Source organism: Coffea arabica, chromosome 9e, assembly GCF_036785885.1.
Source record: "Coffea arabica cultivar ET-39 chromosome 9e, Coffea Arabica ET-39 HiFi, whole genome shotgun sequence".
Taxonomy (NCBI): Eukaryota; Viridiplantae; Streptophyta; class Magnoliopsida; order Gentianales; family Rubiaceae; genus Coffea; species Coffea arabica.
In genome coordinates this window covers 38,929,748-38,949,497 of record NC_092327.1, presented here as the reverse complement: position 1 = coordinate 38,949,497, position 19,750 = coordinate 38,929,748, and the positions used below count along the sequence as shown (strand labels likewise).

Here is a 19,750-nt window from a genome sequence, read left to right as displayed (position 1 = left end):
TGTTGATAGAATAGTAAATTTGGGTTAATCATCAAAACTTACTAGTTTATGGCATAAATTTACTATTTTACTTAAAGAAACTTATATGGAACAAGTATTAGGAAGTTTATTTGAAATAATGCTAAGATTTTTTATTAATAATTGAAACTTAGTATTATAGTTAGTAATTATTCGTAATGTAAATGTATGATACACAATTGTACGTATCATTTATAAATGTTATATGTTTTAAGCATTTTAAATAAACTATGAAAACTTTTTTTTTGCATATGACCTTATAAAATATGTAAGAATAATTTGTCATATTATAAATTTTGAATTATTTTTGAATTTGTAAAAGGTTAAAAAGTTTGGATGACAGTAAAAAAAAATCTTTTGAGTTATATATAGAATTGCACGTATCTATACATCACAATTTCCATATATGGACACCGATGAATATAATAAAATGGTACGCAATTTTCATATATTAATGCCTATGAATTTAATAAAATGGTAAAATCTTAATAAATTTATTTTCTGGGTCACAAGTATAAAAATTAAAGTTGTATTAACATAGAATAATCTTTGAAAATTATAGTAAAATTACCCATATGTTAAGTTTTGTGACTTTCAAACATACTTTGTATCATTTACATTATGGATTTGTATCCATATGTTTTCTATCAAACTCTTTTTTTATTGGCAAATGGTAAGTAAATTATTATAAAAGGGCATTTTATAATAATCATAATTTTTAATAGATGAATTTTATGTAAACTGTTAAAATTATGAATTCACAAACGACTAAATCTGACTACTTTATGACACATATTAGTCTAAATGACTAAAAAATTACTGTAATCATGTACACGTTGATTGTTGAATTGAAATTTCTTTTATTACTAGTACAAGTTCTTCTAATCAAAGCAAAATAAAATCAAATATCTTTTCCTTTTGTATGCAATAGTTATGCTTAATAGAAAATTATTAAACCATTTTTACAGTACATAATTTCTCCTAAAATTTGTAACATTTACCATGACCTCTAACCTTGACATTGTTATTTAATTTACCTTCTAAATTTAATTTAATTTTCTTATATTAATTGTTATACTAAATTTATAATTTTTGTTATTATATTATTTCTCATTTTGTTTAGGCTTTTACTCTTATTATTTCTTGTGTCTCAGATGTAAATTTATTAAAACTTTATCATCTTATTATATTCATAGGTGTTAATTTATAAAAATTTTGATATATAAACAAGTAATATTCTATATATAACTAGGAAGATTTGTTGTTATTATTATCCAAACTTTCAAACTTTTCAAAAATTGAAAATAATTAAAAACTTATAATACGACAAAATTTTATTACATATTTTACGAGATTATGTGAAAAGTCAAACTTTTTTCCATAGTATTTTAAAATATGTAAATAAATTTTTTTAAATGTTAACTATAATCTTGTATTATACAGGTATATTATGAGTACTTACTAACTAAGGTACTAAAAATTAATCATTAATAAAACATCTTATCGTTATTTCAAATAAATTCCCTAACACTAGTTTGAAATATGTTTTAAAGTAAAATAGTACATGTGTCTCATAAATCAGTAAATTTTGATTATTAATCAATTTTACCATGTTATCAGTAAGAATTACTATTTATGTATTAAAACTTACTATTACATGAATTAAACTTACACTATAAAAAGTAAGTTTGGGATATAAAGTAGTAATTTATTTATTTAAAAAGTAAGTTTAATATTTATTCCAATTTACATTTTGAAGTATAAAAGTTACTAATTTATTACTGTTAACTTACTATTTTAGATGGAAAACTTACTTTCTTATTTTTAAATGTTATCCTATTTAGGTGGATAGGCCTATCAAATAATCAAATGGCCGCTAAAAGTAAATAAAAAATAAATCGAAAATGGTCATATAAGTGTTATCCTATTTATGTTTCAAAAAGTAAATCGAAATAAAAATGAAAGTTACTTTTTTTAAAAATTAAATTACTACTATACATTCGAAACTTAGTTTTGTGGGGAGTAAGTTTAGTTCAAGTAATAGTAAGTTTTTATAGATTAATAGTAAATCTTGTTGAAAGAATAATAATTTGGTTAATCATCAAAACTTACTAGTTTGTGGCATAAATTTACTATATTACTTAAAGAAACTTATATGAAACAAGTATTAAGAAGTTTATTTAAACTAGTGCTAAGATTTTTTTATTAATGGTTGAAACTTAATATTATAGTTAGTAGTTGTTGGTAACATAAATGTATAATAATGATTGTATGTTTCATTCATAAATGTTTTGCGTTTTAAGCATTTTAATAAATGCATGTATCATTTATAAATGTTATGTGTTTTAATAAATTTATTTTCTAGGTCACAAGTATAAAAGGTAAAGTGATCGTATCTAATGTAGCGTAATCTTTTAAAATTATAGTAAATTTATCCATATATTAAGTTTCGTGAGTTTCAAATATATTTCGTATCATTCACAATATGGATTTACATGCACATTTTTTATGAAACTTGCTTTTAATTGGCAAATAGTATGTAAATTATTATAAAATGTCATTTTATGATAATCATAATTTTTATAGGTGAATGGAATTGGTGCAAGATCTTGATACTGTACTACAACACAAATTTGGGGATAAGTACAAGTTTCAGGCATCGTCATTTGAATTTGACGAATCTCCTAACATTCCTAAACAACCGAATGGGTAACTTTCATTAATGACGTTTTAAAGCCTAAAAAATCGTGTGCTGAGTATTGTATAACATGAGTATTTGAGTTGCTTTTCGAGTTCTGCTCGTCAAGTAAGCCAGTCCAATTTGAAGTAAACAGCAAAATCTACATGCACAAGACATTTGATATGAAATTGGTATTTCAAAATAGGAGAAAACGGCTCATTTTGAGCATCAGAATGAATCTAACTTTTAATAATTGATACTTACGCATCAAAATTAAGCTGGCAGGACACTAGATATAGCTATCTAAGCATGACAAGATTGCATGGCCAAGAACTGAATTTAGAGCACAAAGACTTTGGCTTCAGAAATCTGAAGCAATCAAAAGGCTAGTAACTTGATTTGAGAATTTGATCACCAGCATCAAGGGCTCTGATATCACTATCAAAAGCTTCAGTTTGGATTGACATTTCTGGTTTACAAACCCAAGAGCACTTGGATGCTAACAATATCTGAAATTTGATCACCAAACTTTTTTCCAAGCAAGCTGAAATTATTCACATTAAAACAAGTAAACACCAGAAATTGCAAACTAAGGAGATTATGTTCAGATTTACAATCAAAACGCATTAAACTACATTCGAAGAAACTTAAATCATCCTAAAAGCTTTGAGCAAAGACGTGCAAAAACATTTGTACTCTCTCAAGAATAAAATTCCTTAATGGTCTTGGCTGAAATCTGGTTCATTCACTACAAAACCATCATAAGATTTGTATTAAAAAAAGGCCACAACAACACATAATCATAGCAAATAAATAACATAAAACTTAGGCGTGAAGAAGGAAAAATGTACCTAAATACTTTTCATCTCCTAACAAGCTAGTGTTTTGTACATGACTCTGGATTAATGAAGGATTGCATGCCCACATTAATGCCTATACAAATGCAAATAGAGCACCATTATATTTCATGCCTTCACACAAAAATAAATAAAAGCAAGCTATACATTACCTGACCAGGAGGAATGATCTGAAACCAATTACTATCCATTAATTCCTTATTGCATCCATGCTGTGAATCTGATTGCAATAGGCCATCGGATGATCCTATCAGATTCAAATTTACATTCTCAACGTTATTGGGTGCCCCAACATGATCATAATTGTGAGTTTCATATGCATCTGTGCACACTTTAGTACATTTTCGTCTATCATGTCCAAATGACCTGCGGGAAAAAAATTGCCAAGCACAATCCATAAACAATAAGATTGAATTTATAAAGGCGTATATGAAGTGTACATATATAACTAACATTTTTGGCCTTCTAACATAAAGCCAATGAGTGGATGAAATTTAGCATTGCTCATTCATATCTGGTTTTGCAAAGCTATTCTAACCGTAGAATAAGTCAATTTTAAGAGTAGGTGATTACTTGCCATTTTTGCATCGTCTTCGCTTTCGCTTGTGAGTGGACTGTTTTGCCTTTTGTCCCTTTGTAGCAACAACAATTGGACCAAGAGAAAGTATGGACCAAAGTGGAAACCTTTGCCTGGGAATTCAATCGTATCGTTGGAATTGAGAACTAAATAAGAAGAAGACAGATGACTTTAAAGAGATAGGTGATACCCAAAAGTGTTTCAGCAACCCAAAACCGTTTTCAGGAACCCAAAATCATTTTTAGAAACCCGGTGATTTTTTCACTTAAATATGTAAATTTTTTACTTTTAGTATTAGTAAGTTTAGTTTAAACATAAGTAAATTTTGTCAAATAATAAGTAAATTAAATTACTCAAAGTGTAAATTTCTATTTCTGACTAAAACTTATCTTTCAGGCATATACTTACTAGTTTGAATTAAAAACTTACTTATCTTCTCGACTTGGCAACCCGTTTCTTTTCTAGGTATTTTATGATTAGAACTCCATTCTCTCTATATTACAAACCATCATCAAACTAATTGAAAACCTCAATTCTCATATAAACCATTCATCTGAATTTTGTTCCAATCAACCCATTCAACAGATTTATGTTCCAGTCTAATCGTTATGATATAGCAATGGCATTAACAAGCTATTTTGACTCTCCCGGTAAGGGTTTACGTATTAGTAATTTTTTAGGAGGAAGATGAGTTATTCACATGTCCAAAATATCGAAACAACCAGCATAATCTAATCCTTAGTTCAATGAAAGTCACAAATTTGCGGGTAGGTAGATTAGATTATGTTGAATGCCTTTGGCTCTTTACAATGAAATTCAAAAATTTTTCTCATGACAGAGCAAAGACGGTGATATAATTGATTGTGTCTATATGTATCAACAACCAGTATTTGACAATCCTTTGCTCAAAGACCACTGGATTCTGCAGGTTTGCCCCATGCAACACCATTCAAAAGAAAAATAAACAAAAAAATGCAAAAATATGAAGTATGTATAACACCATAATTGATTGATGGTCGGAAACTGTTCTATGAATTTTCTCTCCTTTCCTGACTGAAGAAGAGGGAAGATGTGATTCTACAAAATCTACATGTATCATAGGATGGTAATAAGAATTGCTTCTGCAACACAGATTTACAAGAGTAATAATGGCCAAATTTCCGTGGCATTGCAGACGTTACAATGGAGTAAAAAATTCAAGAGGCTGATAATAAATTTCCATAGAAACAACAGATTCGCAACAATGATTCTAGATCAGTTCAGTTCAATAACATATGCTCCATCAAGCGTATCAACTTAGAATTCCAAAACGGGAGAAACCTCTCTTGCCTGAAGAATTCAAGTTATAAAGCTCATGTTGAGTTACTAATATATTAGTAATTCTCACCCGCACAGAGTAGCAATCACAACATACAAATTTCTCTTTGACATTTCACCAAACATCTTATATGCATTCACAAATTAATCACATTTAACTTAAACGCCTGGTCTCAAGTCCTTTCCTAGATGTTTCACATGGCTATTAAACATATTTTACCCGTAGACAATCAAAACTACAACCATTTCCTAGATGTTTCAACGGACATTTTCGGCCCCAAAATTGCAATAAAATCTTCAAATTCTCAGCCTTGATTTCCCAAGAAAATCTTGACAAACAAAACAAATGAAATATAAATAAATTACAGCAATATAATCAAACGATTTCAAGAGAACATGATGATCTAACCTCGTCACTGCTATTTTTCATATGCTCTTTGGCTGGCTACCACCGTCGCTAACCCTTTTGTTGTGTTTGCATATGGCAGCACTCAAACCCAACCGAACGATGAGAAAGGATAGAAGCAAAGTGTGAACTAAAGATGAAAATTTTGAAGTGAGAAGATTTATTCAATTGTAACAAAGAGAAAGTGTGGATCAAAGTGGAAACCTTTGCCTGGGAATTCAATCGTATCATTGGAACTGGGAACTGAATAAGAAGAAGGTAGATAACTTTAAAGAGAAAGGTGATACCCAAAACCGTTTTCAGGAACCCAAAACCGTTTTTTTACTTAAATATGTACATTTTTTACTTTCAGTATTGGTAAGTTTAATTTAAACATAAGTAAATTTTATCAAATAATAAGTAAATTAAATTACTCAAAGTGTAAATTTTTATTTCTGACTAAATCTTATCTTTCAGGCATATACTTACTAGTTTTAATTAAAAACTTACTAAAGTTAATATTAATTATTTTAATATAATATTTAAAAAGTCACTAAAAGATTTGATCTGTCACTAAAGGTAATAGAAACCTATAATAGCAGGTTTCCCTAATATCGTTACCATAACTATAGGCACTGTAGCACTGTCCATATATATATATATAATATACATGTATATGAGAAATTATCGTAAATATTTATTTATTTATTTTTTGAAACTATCGTAAATATTTGTTTTGCTTATGGGAATTCAAGAAGTTAATTGGACTTCTAAACCCGGTGTCCCCGAGGAGAACAGGAAAAGACTTATTTATCCCTATCCCTAGCCTTTCCATCTTCAAAAACATTCTATACCGAATACACACTCCACCATTTCTTGCATTCATATCCCGCCGAAGAAAAACTGTTGATGTCCCAAAATGTCGAAATCTTCAGGCAATTCTACGGCGTCGTCTTCGACTTCTTCTTCGTCATCTTCGTCAACGACGACGTTGAAGCCCGAAGACTACATTCACAGTCCAGTCCACTATGCCGTAGCAACTGGCGACCATTCTAGTCTCTCGAAAATCGTTTCTTCTTTACCGCGACTCACCGACCCAACTCGTGTTCTTACCGAGTCCGACTCGCTCTCTCAAGAGAAACTCGCTGACCAAATCTCCGCCGTCCTTGACCGCCGCGACAACCGCCACCGAGAAACTCCCCTCCATCTCGCCGTCCGCCTCAATGACGTCTTCGCCGTCCGCACCCTCGCTGTGGCTGGAGCTGACATTTCACTCCAGAATGCCGCCGGATGGAATCCGCTTCACGAAGCTCTCCTCCGCCGTTGCTCGGAGATCGTGATAACTCTCCTTCAGCACCATCACATGTCCTCCTGGTCCAAGTGGCGCCGCCGCCTTCCCCGCCTAGTAGCTGCTCTCCGCCGAATGCGTGACTTCTACATGGAAATCTCCTTCCACTTCGAGAGCTCTATCGTTCCGTTCATTGGAAAAGTCGCCCCTTCCGACACCTATAAGATCTGGAAACGCGACGGGAATCTCCGAGCAGATACTTCGCTCGCCGGCTACGACGGATTGAAAATCCAGCGCGCTAATCAAAGCTTTCTCTTCATCGGAGACGGCGATCAAAGCCTCGACATTCCTTCTGGTTCACTGCTCGTCTTGAACCACGACGAGAAGAAAATTTTCGACGCCTTCGAAAATGGTGGGACTCCGTTGAGCGATGCCGACATTGCCAGCTTCTGCAATCAAACGAGCGTGTATAGGCCTGGAATGGATGTGACCAAGGCAGAGCTCGTTAGCCGTACTAATTGGAGACGGCAAGAGAAGACAGAGAATGTAGGAGAATGGAAAGCTAGGGTTTACGAAGTGCACAACGTGATTTTCAGTTTTCGGTCACGAAAAATCACCGCAGTCGATGGAAGCGAGCAAATTCTACCGCTAGACTTAGAGCTCGACGAGGATTCGGAAGAAGGATTTCTGGTAGCAGAGAATCCGCGGTTTAGTGTTTCCGGCGATGATTGGCAAGCGAGAAGGCACAGTAGCTTCGTGAGGGATGAGCGGGAGCGAGTGATGGTGTCAAGGAAGAGTGTGGATATCATTCCAGAGACTAGGAGGAGGTTGCCGCCGTCCGCGGCCGCTTCAATATCATTAGCGCCGCCTCCACAGACGAAGGAGAAGGAGTACGTGAAGAATTTACGGCCGTTAATTTGGTTAACGGAACAGTTCCCGTTGAAGACGGAGGAGCTGCTGCCGTTACTCGACATCCTAGCTAACAAAGTGAAAGCCGTTAGGCGGATGAGGGAGCTCCTAACGACGACGTTTCCTCCCGGCACGTTCCCCGTGAAGGTAAATGCTGCTAAAGGGCAAATCTGTCAGCCACATCTTTAACGGACCCACATGATCTGTTGTTTTGGAGGCTTTAATTTTGCTTATTAATTAATTTTCCTTGAATCTTACCAAAATTTTTTTTAATTTTCCTTGAAAGCGTTAATCATCGGTTTTTGAATTTTGATGGAGCTGCTGAATTTGCTTTATTTCTTCTTTTGATGCACAAGTAAAACACCTTTAACATACTTGAACCCTGGAGACAATTGAAGCTTTTGTCGGACCCACTTGCATGATGACGTGTACTCATTCTATGGGGTATCATCTATCTTGTGGGTCCTAGTTCCCCGACAGTCTTAAGGATTTTGTGTGGGGCCGACTTTCCCAATCTGGTGGAATAGATTACTCCATAGTCCATAGTATTGTCGCTTTAACGCAGCTCGTCCAATTTAGCAAATTGATTGGTTTGGTCCGGTCCGATGGTTTATGTTCAATTTTGGTTTTACAAAATCGGTTCAATACAGACCTATGCGATTCTTTTAACTGAAAATTGATTGGTTTGGTCCAATGGTTTCTGTTCAATTTTGGTCTTACAAAATCGGTTCAATAAATATAGACCTATGTGATTCGTTTAGCTGACTGTTTCGATTGATGATTGTACTGATCCAACGGTGGTTGGTTGGTGTGTCATTGGTGGGGACTGCAGGTTGCAATTCCGGTGGTTCCAACAGTGAGGGTGGTAATAACATTTACCAAGTTCGTTGAGCTGCAACCAATTGAACAGTTCTACACCCCATTCTCGAGTCCTAGACATTTTGTTAATGGTGGAAGAAGCTCTGAGGACGATGGTACAGAGGGTAATTACTACTCATTTTCATCATCATCATCCTCATCATCATCGTCATCCTTTTCATGGCTATCGAGGAGCAGTGGTCGGTCAAGTTCTACGGGGAATAAGCAGCAGCAGAATGGCAGTTTGTGTAATGGTGGGCAGCAATCAGATCCATTTGCTATACCAAATGGATATAGTTGGAGTAGGGTTGAGGAGAAAAGTAGGAAAATGAAAAAGTCCAAGTCTACTAGAAGAGCTAAATGATAGAATATGCATCTGAAGAAGATACTCACGAAGTTGATGGAAACACCTGAATATGGTTTTATGGTTCTTGATTTGAGGGAGAAAAAAAGAAGAAGAAGACCATATAGACTTATTGTTGTAGATGGATTATTAAATCATAAGGGCAGTCAAGTTGTTGGACGAGGAACAAGATACTACTAGCAGTTCCATGCACTAATGTGACCAACAACTTTGCTGAATGATAAAAAGGAAAGGAATGGCAGGCATGCTTTTCAATGCAGCAACCTCATATCACAGAACACTACTTTACTTGACTTTGAATTCTTGTTCCTAATGATCTTTCTACTTTTGATTACAATGATAGAGTATGCTGTTGTATGTCTTACATGCTTTTCTGACCATTGGAACTTGGAGGAGGTACCACTCACTGCTGTGATAATTCAAGCCCCAGGTATGAATGAACTCTAAACTATGTTCAATATCAAAGTACTTTCAAAAGCATGATTAGCACCCAAAAAAAAAAAAAACACTAATAGAAAGCTCAACAAAACGCAAAACAAAAAATGAAAAGTTTTTTTTTTTTAATTAAGGTTGTGATCTGCTACCAGCCTATACTGGTTTATCTTCAGATAGAGATTGCAGCTGTTTTTGTATGGCGAAAACTTACAGGACAGGGATGACAATTTTTTTTTTCCTGTTAATCATCAATGATCTACACGTACTCTTACTGTTATATCACGGAAAAGGGAACAACCCAACTCGTTCATTGGGAACAGGAGAGAACTAAACCACCTTTGAACCAAAAAGGTCACCGATTGGAAGGACATCCCTTGGATTTGAACAAATCACATAGAATGACGATTGATGGCAAGTTGAACCTAGCAACGTATCATCAATGTTTGACCAAAAAAGGAAAAAAACGTATCATCAATGCTGAGAGTAGATCAACGACTTGCCAATTATAAGTCAACTTGTCTTTGTAAGCTGATGAGGGCTGGTGGGTGAACTGAAGATAGCCAGCCTATAATCTCTGTGAAACTAGGCTTCCCGTTCATGTTTACGAGAACAAGTTCAATGTTTACTTGACAAAATTAGCAATCGAGGTTTTTTTTTTTTTTTCAAAGCACTATATATACCACAACAAAAAAATTTTTTTTTTTGTTAAGTAGGCAAATAGTGATATATTCATATTAAATTTTGAGACGTAAACATTAGTCATCTAGTAAACATTAGTATCGTATAATATAGTATTTTGGTACTCACTAAATTGACCATTTGTACTAACCCAATTTATCCTATGTTGGGGAAAACAATAATAATATATGAAATGAAAGCAGCAAATCAGAAGAAGAAAGAGGCATCCCCCACTGTTTTCAAATACAAAACAGGGCCATTATGTCGAAATGGTGGATACGGTTGGTACTATTGCTACTAATACAGTAATATAAAGATAAAAAAAAAAAGGGGAAAACAATGCCGTACAAACTTTGCTTCAAGAGGTGGTAATTCGTGAGTTGGCATGTCTTTTTTTTTTTATATATATATAAAAATAAATAAATAAATATCGGACAAATTACGAGCCAGCCTATCCACATGCAAAGGTACAACCTCCCCACTAAGCAACCTACGATTTAAGGCCTAAATCTCTCCATCTTCCCGTAAAGCTTTTCATCATCAACTCTTCTCGCTTTCTTCTTCTTCATAGGATAGGAGGAATCAGCAGCCCTCCAGATTAAAGTCCAAGCAAGGTAATTAATTCCCTTTAGAGTTTCTTTCTGTATATCTTTCCAATTCTTCTCGAGATCTTTGGATCATTTTAGGGCCTTCCTCTTCAACTTTCATTACTATTATTATGTATGTATCTTGCAATTCGTTATTGGCTTCAGTATATATATATATATTCCATTCAGGAAAGCAGAGGTTTAGGTTTATCATATACCATCTCTTCTTTCCTCAATAACAAGCCTGGTGTCCGGATGCTAAAGACTTGATGACCTGATTTTTGCGTGGACTCACTTGAATTCTGTGTTTTTAGATCCAGAAAAGAAAAAAATGGCTACTGACGGACCGAGCTGGGCAGATCAATGGGGTGCTGGAGGAATTGGTGCCATGGACGAAGGTGACACCTCCGCTGCAACCAAGGACGCTGGAAATAACAAGAAACCGGCCTCAGGATTCAGTAGAGCCAAATCCATAGCCGCTGCTGGCGCGCAAAAGCTTAAGAGCGGCACCTCACTGAGTTTTAGGTGGGTCAAGAACAAATGCCAAAAGAAAAACTCTTCCACATGATCGAAAGCCAATTGGCTCGTTCTTCTGCCCGTAAACTTGCTTTAATTCTCGACCTGGAAGCCAATCAATCTCTTGTAATCTTGTAGGCAACTTTATCATCGTCATGTTAAATGTAATCAGCAGCCCCCTTTCACTTTATTCTTGCGATATTCCTTTACTTCCGAGGCAGAATTTGATCAATGTTTTTTTGTGAAAGGCTGGGCCAGATGCCTAACACAGTTGCAGGAAACGAGAAAGTAAATTAACACCAACTTCACCTACCGCGCCCAAAACCAACTGGGGTGGTTGGAGGAGCTTCAATGAAATATGAAGGTAAGCTGCCCTTTTGACGTACTGGTGATTTGCACTGCTAAACCATTATAGTTTTGTCCTCCCAACAGACTGAAAAGGGCTGCTGCTTATCCAAAAGGCAGTTACTGCGTCACGCTTTTGTTCATATACATAAAACACCAACTCTCTCTGGCGGTCCGTATACGTTTTTATACTTTCTTTGCAATGCAGAACAGACAAAGCAGGAGACATCAAGACAAATTGATATTAAATTCAATGCTATCCCTTATATATATATATATTAGGTAAATTCATTAAGACAAAGTGTAATCAAACATTTCGAAAGGAAAGAAATGATGCAACTGATCCAATTTAGGCAGAATCAGACCGTAGATAACAACGTAAAGCATGCAAGACATTTGCCATATGTAGGGGATAGCGGAAATTTACACTTCCGGACTCTATTTACAGAACTTGGATGTCACTGCACTTCAGGGAATCCGAATGTGTTCTCGCCGCTGTAAGTCATGTAAAGAAAACCATCTTCATCCTTGTTTTCCTCATAAATTGCAGACATCAGAGCAGCTGTAAGAAACAGACGTTACTCACTGAACAGCTCAAGACAAACGCTAGTAGTATCAAACATGCAAAAGGGTAGAGCTAACCAGTGGGAGGGAGTGTGTTCTTGACAAAAACAAATATAGCCTTCTCAGCACTGAGCTTGATCCTTTTCCGGACAACGTAAACAAACTGGCCAACAGTCAAGTCAGCAGGGACAAGGTATCTGCATGCAAAAGGTAGGATGGACATGAGTGGATAATCGATGCATAAGACCAAAGTTATGTAATATTCACTACAACAACGAGGACTGATCTTTGAATGTGATAAATCCAAGTGATTTCCAAAAACAACCTTAAGACTCTTCACTCATGTCAATACAGGATTATTTACCATGTCCAACTGTTCACTCAGGAAATACAAAGTATAGATTTCAAACTCCACAAGCGTGCAATGATTTCTCAACTTCCCATAATTTTTTTCCCTAATTACAGCTGTAGGAATCAAATGGCCCAAATTCAGCAGGCAGCATGGAAAATGCAACTGAGTGGGGCTTCAAAAACATCTTCTACTTTATCCATTACACTAAGGACTAGAGAATATAAAGCAGAAAGAACAATGAAACATTCAGTTTGGCCATATTAAACAATTATTAAGCTGCCAAACTTACAAAAACTGCCCAACACGTATTTTCAGGCAATCAGCAAATCCAGAAAAAATGCCAAGAGCATTGATGTTTTCTAGGAGGGACTATATGTTTTTCAACAACTTATCAGGAAGAACTACAGACCTTGCCGTTCTCAAATGATATAATCATGATCTCCTTTTAAAGTTTGAGATGAATACAAACAAGCGTCCCAATGGTGAACATATTACTGTTAACCACAGCTTAAGCTACATTCGAAGCAACGAAAGTACACTGCTCATCATGGACCATATAAAGTGAAAACAAACAGCATCAAAATTGTGTCTTAAATTCGGTTATTGAAAAATTATTGTTGAAGAAGCATCAGCAAAGATCTCACATAGGTGGTTCAAGAAATTTCCTAACCTAAGACTTAAATGGCCTAGTCATCAATGCTGAATGAAGATTGCCCATTTTTGTGATAGATTACATTTAATGACCTAGTCATCAATTCTGAATGAAGACACTTCAATGCTTAAACTGGGAAAACAGGCACATGCAATGAAGGGAACAAAGGATAACATACTTCTTCTTGTCAATGTCAGGAATATCACTTCTTTCAGCCTTCTCAACAATCACCTATATCAGAAACAACGTCAGAAAGGCTCGAAACTATACATTACTTATTGCTATAAAGCCACAAATCACCAATATCCTGTATTGACCAGACAAAAGATCTTACCGGAATCCTATCAGGGTACTTCTGTCTGATGCGAGAAGACTCTGCCTGCCTCCTTTCTGACATACAGAAGAAAAAGATTTAGTTAACAACAAAGGCAGAGTTCAATCCTCCAATTTAAAGAGAAGGCACACAGAGAATCAGATAACCCAGGGAATTTGAACTTCAATAAAGTTGCAATAATTTCCTTGAAAATGATATGAGAACAAGTTTACAAAACAACAATGAACAATGATTACATAGCAGATGCATATCTCTTGCTTGTGAGGCATGCAATAGCCAAAAAATTAAAAGAAAAAACAGAAGGTTAAAAGTAAGTTGAGGAAAACAAAAAAGTTTCCTTTTCCATGCTTTCTGAACTATATGTATTAACTATACTACCAGCTAAAAACCTTCATGGATTAACTTTATTCATATTTCAGCTGTTATACCACAACAACCCTGCGACATACATTTTTTCCAAAATGGACAAGTAAACAGAAGGAAGGGGAATGAAGAGTTCTCAATCCCCATTCTCCAATTAAGGAAAACAATAAACTTCAGGTAGTTAACTTAAAAAAGATAGAACCAAAATTTATAGCTCTGAATTATGTTCATAAGCGAGAAACTTCAGTTATATGGAAACAAAACCCTATGTCAAATACCACTCTTGCCACAAACTAGGCCAGTGATATACACCTAGAATAATCTTCACAATATCCACGAAAGCGACTGAATGTCAAATTAGTAGGATAGATGAATCACAGCCAAACTTAAAAAAAAAAAAAAAAAATCATCAACGTAGCACAAACCCATTATCACTAAAATCAACTACAAACAAATTCGTCGGCTTCCAAAGAAATTAATAATTAAAAATAAAAGTACTCTTCGAACAAAGACAAGAATATTTACCCAAGGGGTGTTCAAGCTTGAAGGAGCTCTTGGCCATGGTAGCAAGACTCAAACTTTGATGATTTCTTTCTGCAAATCTCAAACACTTAAACAACATCACAAAAAAATCCACAAAACTTTTCGAATACCCGCATAAAAATAAGCCGAGTATAGCTTTAAATACATCAAACAAATAAACTAAGAAAAATCCAATCTCTATGATTTTTATTCTCACGAAAACGGAGAAAACAGGCAACTTACGCAAAAGGGTTTCTTTCTCACTTACCGAAGAAGAGAGACAAAAGGGCTTTTGATTGATGAAACTATTAAGTAATTGGGAGGGCTGCTGTCAAAATCCAGAAAGATAATCTAATAAAATAGGAAAATCAGAAATTTCAGCTAAATACAGGAAGGGAGAATTAGTTCAAAATAAATAAAAAAGAAAAAAGGGAAAAATTGGGATTTGGGATTACTGAACTTACTCACACGAAACCGACTAGAAGTTTCGTTTTAGAAGGAAACTGACAGACTCCGGAAGATTTTCCTGTGTACAACTTGGATTGGAATTTGGAAGAAGATGATACGCTGTCGTTTATGGAGAGTTAGACGGTCAGACGACGTCGGTGCTTTGTCCCCAGATTGAGTACCATTTTGCTTTTGCGTGCTGCGAATTGTCAATTCAATAGTCTCGGATTCAAGAAACTTATATATATATGGTGGGCCAAGGCGATAGGTGATAACTTGGGTGGGAAAAATTTTGGACTTGTTCCCAACTAATTCTGATTTCATAAAAGTTGACTTTGCAAATTGATTCTTGAAAATTAGACATTTAAGTTATTTTAATAAATGCTTAAGTATTCTCAAAAAAGTTTAAAAAGTTAATTTTGACAAAAGATGACCAAGTTACCGTTATATGTTACATAAATGAATTTTTGTGCTATTTAAATAATTTTTATATAATTATTTTCTTTTCTTGTAAAGATTGAATTTTGGATGAGAAGAAAAAAAAAAAAGAAGAAAAGAGGCACACAGATGAATCTGGAAATGGGATAAAATTAGGAAAAATGTAGGGAGACCATGAAAGCTTATATAACCTTTTGTAGTTTAGTGCTTATGTTCAAATTTGATTGTCCGCATGAAAATATAAGTTACAATTAGAATCTAAAAGCGAACTGCTTCTCATTTTCAATTTTTTTTGCACCAAAAAATCTAAAATGACAATCCATTGGTACCGTTGGTACCGTTTGGATTGCATTTTCCATGATTTTTCACCATTGGTACCGTTTGGATTGCACCATTGGTACCGTTTTGCACCATTGGTACCGTTTGGATTGCATTTTCCATGATTTTTCATTGAAAAATTACTGTAGCGATTTGACGTATGTGAGGGAAAAATGCAATAGGGAAATGTGATCACAGAAAACGACCCAATTTTCCGACAGAAAATGACAATCCAAACAGGGATTGGAACACAATAAAATAATTTTTTGAAAATCAAAAGCTAAAATCATGTTTCATAAATTAGTTAAGAAGAAGGCCTTTATTTATATTGAAAACATGTTTTTCGATTATTATTTTATCTTCTCAATCATTGTTTTAACTCATATAAATCAAACCACAAAAAGAATTATGATATTATAGCAATTTTTTAAAAAAAATTAATCTTCTGTCCAAAAGTATTTATTGTTATTTTTTCTCTAAACTCTTTGGTTCTATGAATCTTGTTCTTTTTTCTTAAGCTAATAAAAAACATGAGAAAAAACAGAATGCAAGACGAAGCGAAGATCTAAGGGGGAAGCCAGGTTCTTTCGAAATAAGAAACCATCCAACCATTTGTGTTTTCAGAAATTAGGTTAATAAAATTTTGCCCATAGTTTCAAAAAGAATGTTTTTATTAGATGACCATGAAATAATTAATTCAAGAAGAAAAAATATATTGTGGAAGAGAGGAAATAACAGACCTTCAAAAATCACATTCTTAAAGATATCTACCCGATAATTACAAGTCTTCAGTTAAAAATTGTTGAAGGATTATCACAAATTTGTTGAGCCTGTTATGATTTAAAAGTTTGCATCGACAAAGACGAAAATGATTTTTTCAGGCGAAATCATAAATTTAACATTAGTATTTTTAGCAAAGCATATTAAAGAAGCCCCTCCCAATGAAATATATGTTGCTTTCTATTAATACCAATAATTTATTCTCCCCGTTTATATTTAATTTCATTTAAGTTGTTATTAAACGTACAAGGGCTGTTTGAATTGCTATTTTTAGAGCTTTTGTAGAAAAAATATATTGTAGCAATTTTATATATGTAAATAAAAAATAATTAAAAATTGTATTCATAAAAAACATAAAAAAATTTTCCTTAAAGAGTGTGCTTGTTTTCATTTGTTTTAGTAGAACTCTCGTAGTAGTATTGCAGGTATTCTCGTTCCCCAAGAAAAGTTGAACATGAGAAAGTAGTAGTATTTGAATTTACGAGATTTATACAAATAATTCAAAGTTTTGAAAAATCGGACCAGACCAACTGGTCAATCGCGAAGTGGCAATGGCATCAATTCAGTTCCATATTAACCTGTAAAATAAAAGAATTTGGCAAATTCGGTCAAAAACTGGTTAAACCGGTAAAAATTAAACCAACGAACTGTTTTTGCTTTTCTCAATTAGTTTCTTCTTTTTTTTTTTTTTGTATTCAGTGGCATCCAAAATATTTACTACTAAAATGAATAAAATAATTGAAATATGAAATGAACCAAACGGTTGGACCACAGATCAAAAGCTCAACCATTTCACTCACGGTGAGGAGCAAGAAATTGTTCAAACATAGTACAAGTATGATCTGCGTATTCTTCGTTAATAATTTTTTTTTGTCAAAGACAAATGTGTCAAGTCAAAATGGGATTAGGAGGAAAACAAACGTAACTGACAGCCCACGGTCATAAAATGAGATTAGGATACATTTATGTAAATTAATCAACTTATAATTTGCATCCCTCGTAGTAATAAAGAATTCTTGGTGACAACACAAATTTGTTTAATTGGTAAGAACGCGTCACTTTCTCAACAAAAAAAAAAAATTAGTTAAATTGGTAAAAACGTACCACTTCCTCTCGAAAGTTTGTTCGTATGTTCGAATCTCATTACCGTTACTACTTACTAGTGCTGTGTTGGTTGACGATCCGTGATAACTCCATAAGTGACCTAATGATACCGGAAGCATCCCATGACCTGTAGTAGTAATTGGAATTGAACCCATCCACACATTTATCTACCCAAAACAAAAATTCTTGGTACTCTCATGCCTGTACCTCAGTGATGGATATTGAAGCGGTTCAAATTACTTAGGAAATCCAGCTAAGCACCCACTTTTAATAAAACTCCCTGCAGATTACCATAATCCAAATCACAATTTCAAACTATTTATGGTACTAGTTTCAACTGTAAAATTTATATGCGTTATTAATGGCCGCCCTTGAAGTCTTGAACCTCCTCCGTGGCCTCCTTTAAGTATCATATACTTTGATTACTTCTCAACATGTAAGCTTGGGACAGTAAAGTTTCAGTGTGAAAAAATAGTTTACTAGAAGAATGGGCCATTGGTCTTCTAGACCATCAGAAGAAGATGGGAGACAACAGCCTCAGGTGGAAGATTCGTCAAGCTTGAGAAAAAGGTGCCTTGCTTTTGCAAAGGAGCAGAGAACAAAGTTTTACATAATTAGGAAATGCATCACCATGTTAGTGCGTTGGGATAAGTATGATGTATTTTGATTGATTACTTGTCCAATATCTGTAACAAATATATAATAACAGTACTTCTCTTTGTTTTCTATACCTATTTCTTTCCAGGTTTCTTGATTCACTTCTTTTACAATAAGATTTGAGGGATCAGGGGCTAAATTTCGTTTTAATTTCTAAGTTACAAAAACCGCAGTTAAGTACCACCAAGGATGCCAGATATCAGCAAGAACTTGATATGGTCTCATGGTATTAAAGGGGAAATAATCATTCATTAGATGTTGTGCCGTGTAAAGATGCTACTTGGAGATGTCAACACGAACCCACATCAAGAGAGGGACAACTCTGTGGGGCTTTTATTGGATGGATAAGGTCACTGCTCATGAGCATAAGCAGCTGGTGTTTCTTTCTTTAATCTTGATCCTGATTTTGATTTTGATTTTGATTTTTTTTTGTAAACTTTTATGATGATGAGATATAATAGGACTGTACTGGTTCAATGAAGGAAGAGGAAGACCATTTCCCTGTCAATGGTGGATGTAACTTGCCCTTAAAAAAAAAAAAAAAAAAAAACAAACAACCATTGCTTTAATCTCTAACTTGGATGCCATCTAATTGCTCTACTCTCACAACTCAGCATCTGATGTAGTACTGATGTTTGATACGCATAAGCAAATTAGAAAAAAATAATTTTGGATTAGAGTACAAGGAAAATTTTCAAGGGATAGATATTTGATTGTTTATACACTTTCCTTTAAAGCTTATCAGTAGATGGCAAGGACATAATAATCCAAAAGTTCCATAAAATGGTAAGGAGATGTGTCAAGATTCTCACCTCATCTCATCTCTGGTTTCACATTTGGAACTGATAATTAAAACTGACGATTGTTGAGATCATCATTTTTTTTTTCTTTTTTGGCTGTGCGAAATAATGCTGTAGGACAAATGAAATAATTGAAGAGTTTAAGGTCACAACAAGACATACTGCACCGAAAGTATTTTACTCCACCAGGGATTTCCAATGCAAACATGACAACAAAAGTTAACTGCTGATGATGATGTAGCCCAAATTCTGTATTTTCACATGTCAAATTTCGTTCACAGAAAGACTTAAATACGTCTCTGAAGCTGGTCAAGGCAGTGTTCACACTCAGAAAGTCCCAATTTATGGTTTGGTTATCATTTTGTCATTCTCATAGATCCAGGAATTAAACAAGAAGATGTGTGAACTTGTGCAGGATTCTAGCTGGTTTGGGATGTTTCTATTAGGAGAAATGCAATTTTGATCTTCAATATTTAGCACTTGTGCAATTTTGGTCGCTAAGGTTTTGGTAAAAATAAATCTAATCATTAATGTTTGTTATCTGGTGTAGTTTGAGTCCTTAAAAGTTTCGGCAAAAATAAATTTGGTTCCTAATGTTACCAATT

General features: G+C 34.3%; 2 protein-coding genes and 1 long non-coding RNA gene across 11 annotated transcripts; 1 reads left to right on the top strand and 2 right to left on the bottom strand.

The window, feature by feature from the left end:
* Positions 1–2,917: 2,917 nt before the first annotated feature.
* On the bottom strand, positions 2,918–5,997 carry LOC113709500 (uncharacterized). 4 transcript variants are annotated; one of them, XR_011821550.1, is made up of 5 exons: positions 5,859–5,997; positions 4,129–4,245; positions 3,708–3,921; positions 3,334–3,446; positions 2,918–3,242 (listed from the first exon to the last, which is right to left on the bottom strand). It is a non-coding gene; the product is annotated as an uncharacterized lncRNA (long non-coding RNA). The 4 variants fall into 4 exon arrangements; XR_011821549.1 differs by having other exon boundaries at positions 3,708–4,245; XR_011821551.1 differs by having other exon boundaries at positions 3,708–4,278; positions 5,859–5,994.
* A 756-nt stretch (positions 5,998–6,753) lies between these two features.
* LOC113709501 (uncharacterized) lies at positions 6,754–9,617 on the top strand. The gene is made up of 2 exons (XM_027232275.2): positions 6,754–8,178; positions 8,864–9,617. The coding sequence occupies exons 1-2, from the start codon at positions 6,754–6,756 to the stop codon at positions 9,251–9,253; spliced, it is 1,815 nt and encodes a 604-aa protein (XP_027088076.1). The 3' UTR covers positions 9,254–9,617.
* Positions 9,618–12,058: 2,441 nt separating this feature from the next.
* On the bottom strand, positions 12,059–15,270 carry LOC113710746 (autophagy-related protein 8C). Of its 6 annotated transcripts, none has more exons than XM_027233868.2 (7): positions 15,066–15,270; positions 14,845–14,952; positions 14,605–14,673; positions 13,717–13,772; positions 13,561–13,613; positions 12,457–12,575; positions 12,059–12,376 (listed from the first exon to the last, which is right to left on the bottom strand). In XM_027233868.2, the coding sequence occupies exons 3-7, from the start codon at positions 14,639–14,641 to the stop codon at positions 12,273–12,275; spliced, it is 369 nt and encodes a 122-aa protein (XP_027089669.1). In that variant the 5' UTR covers positions 14,642–14,673; positions 14,845–14,952; positions 15,066–15,270; the 3' UTR covers positions 12,059–12,272. The 6 variants fall into 6 exon arrangements, with proteins under 6 accessions (XP_027089669.1, XP_071922269.1, XP_027089667.1 ...); XM_072066168.1 differs by having other exon boundaries at positions 15,070–15,270; XM_027233866.2 differs by having other exon boundaries at positions 14,870–14,952; positions 15,066–15,269.
* Between the last annotated feature and the right edge of the window lie 4,480 nt (positions 15,271–19,750).

Excerpts from the sequence above, each read along its gene's own strand:
- LOC113710746 (XM_027233868.2), bottom strand. The coding sequence starts at position 14,641 with ATGGCCAAGAGCTCCTTCAAGCTTGAACACCCCTTGG. Across the intron at positions 13,773-14,604 it reads CAAGCTTGAACACCCCTTGG|AAAGGAGGCAGGCAGAGTCT; the intron begins GTAAATATTCTT and ends TCTGTATGTCAG. Across the intron at positions 13,614-13,716 it reads AGTACCCTGATAGGATTCCG|GTGATTGTTGAGAAGGCTGA; the intron begins GTAAGATCTTTT and ends TTTCTGATATAG.
- LOC113709501 (XM_027232275.2), top strand. The coding sequence starts at position 6,754 with ATGTCGAAATCTTCAGGCAATTCTACGGCGTCGTCTTCGACTTCTTCT. Across the intron at positions 8,179-8,863 it reads CCGGCACGTTCCCCGTGAAG|GTTGCAATTCCGGTGGTTCC; the intron begins GTAAATGCTGCT and ends TGGGGACTGCAG.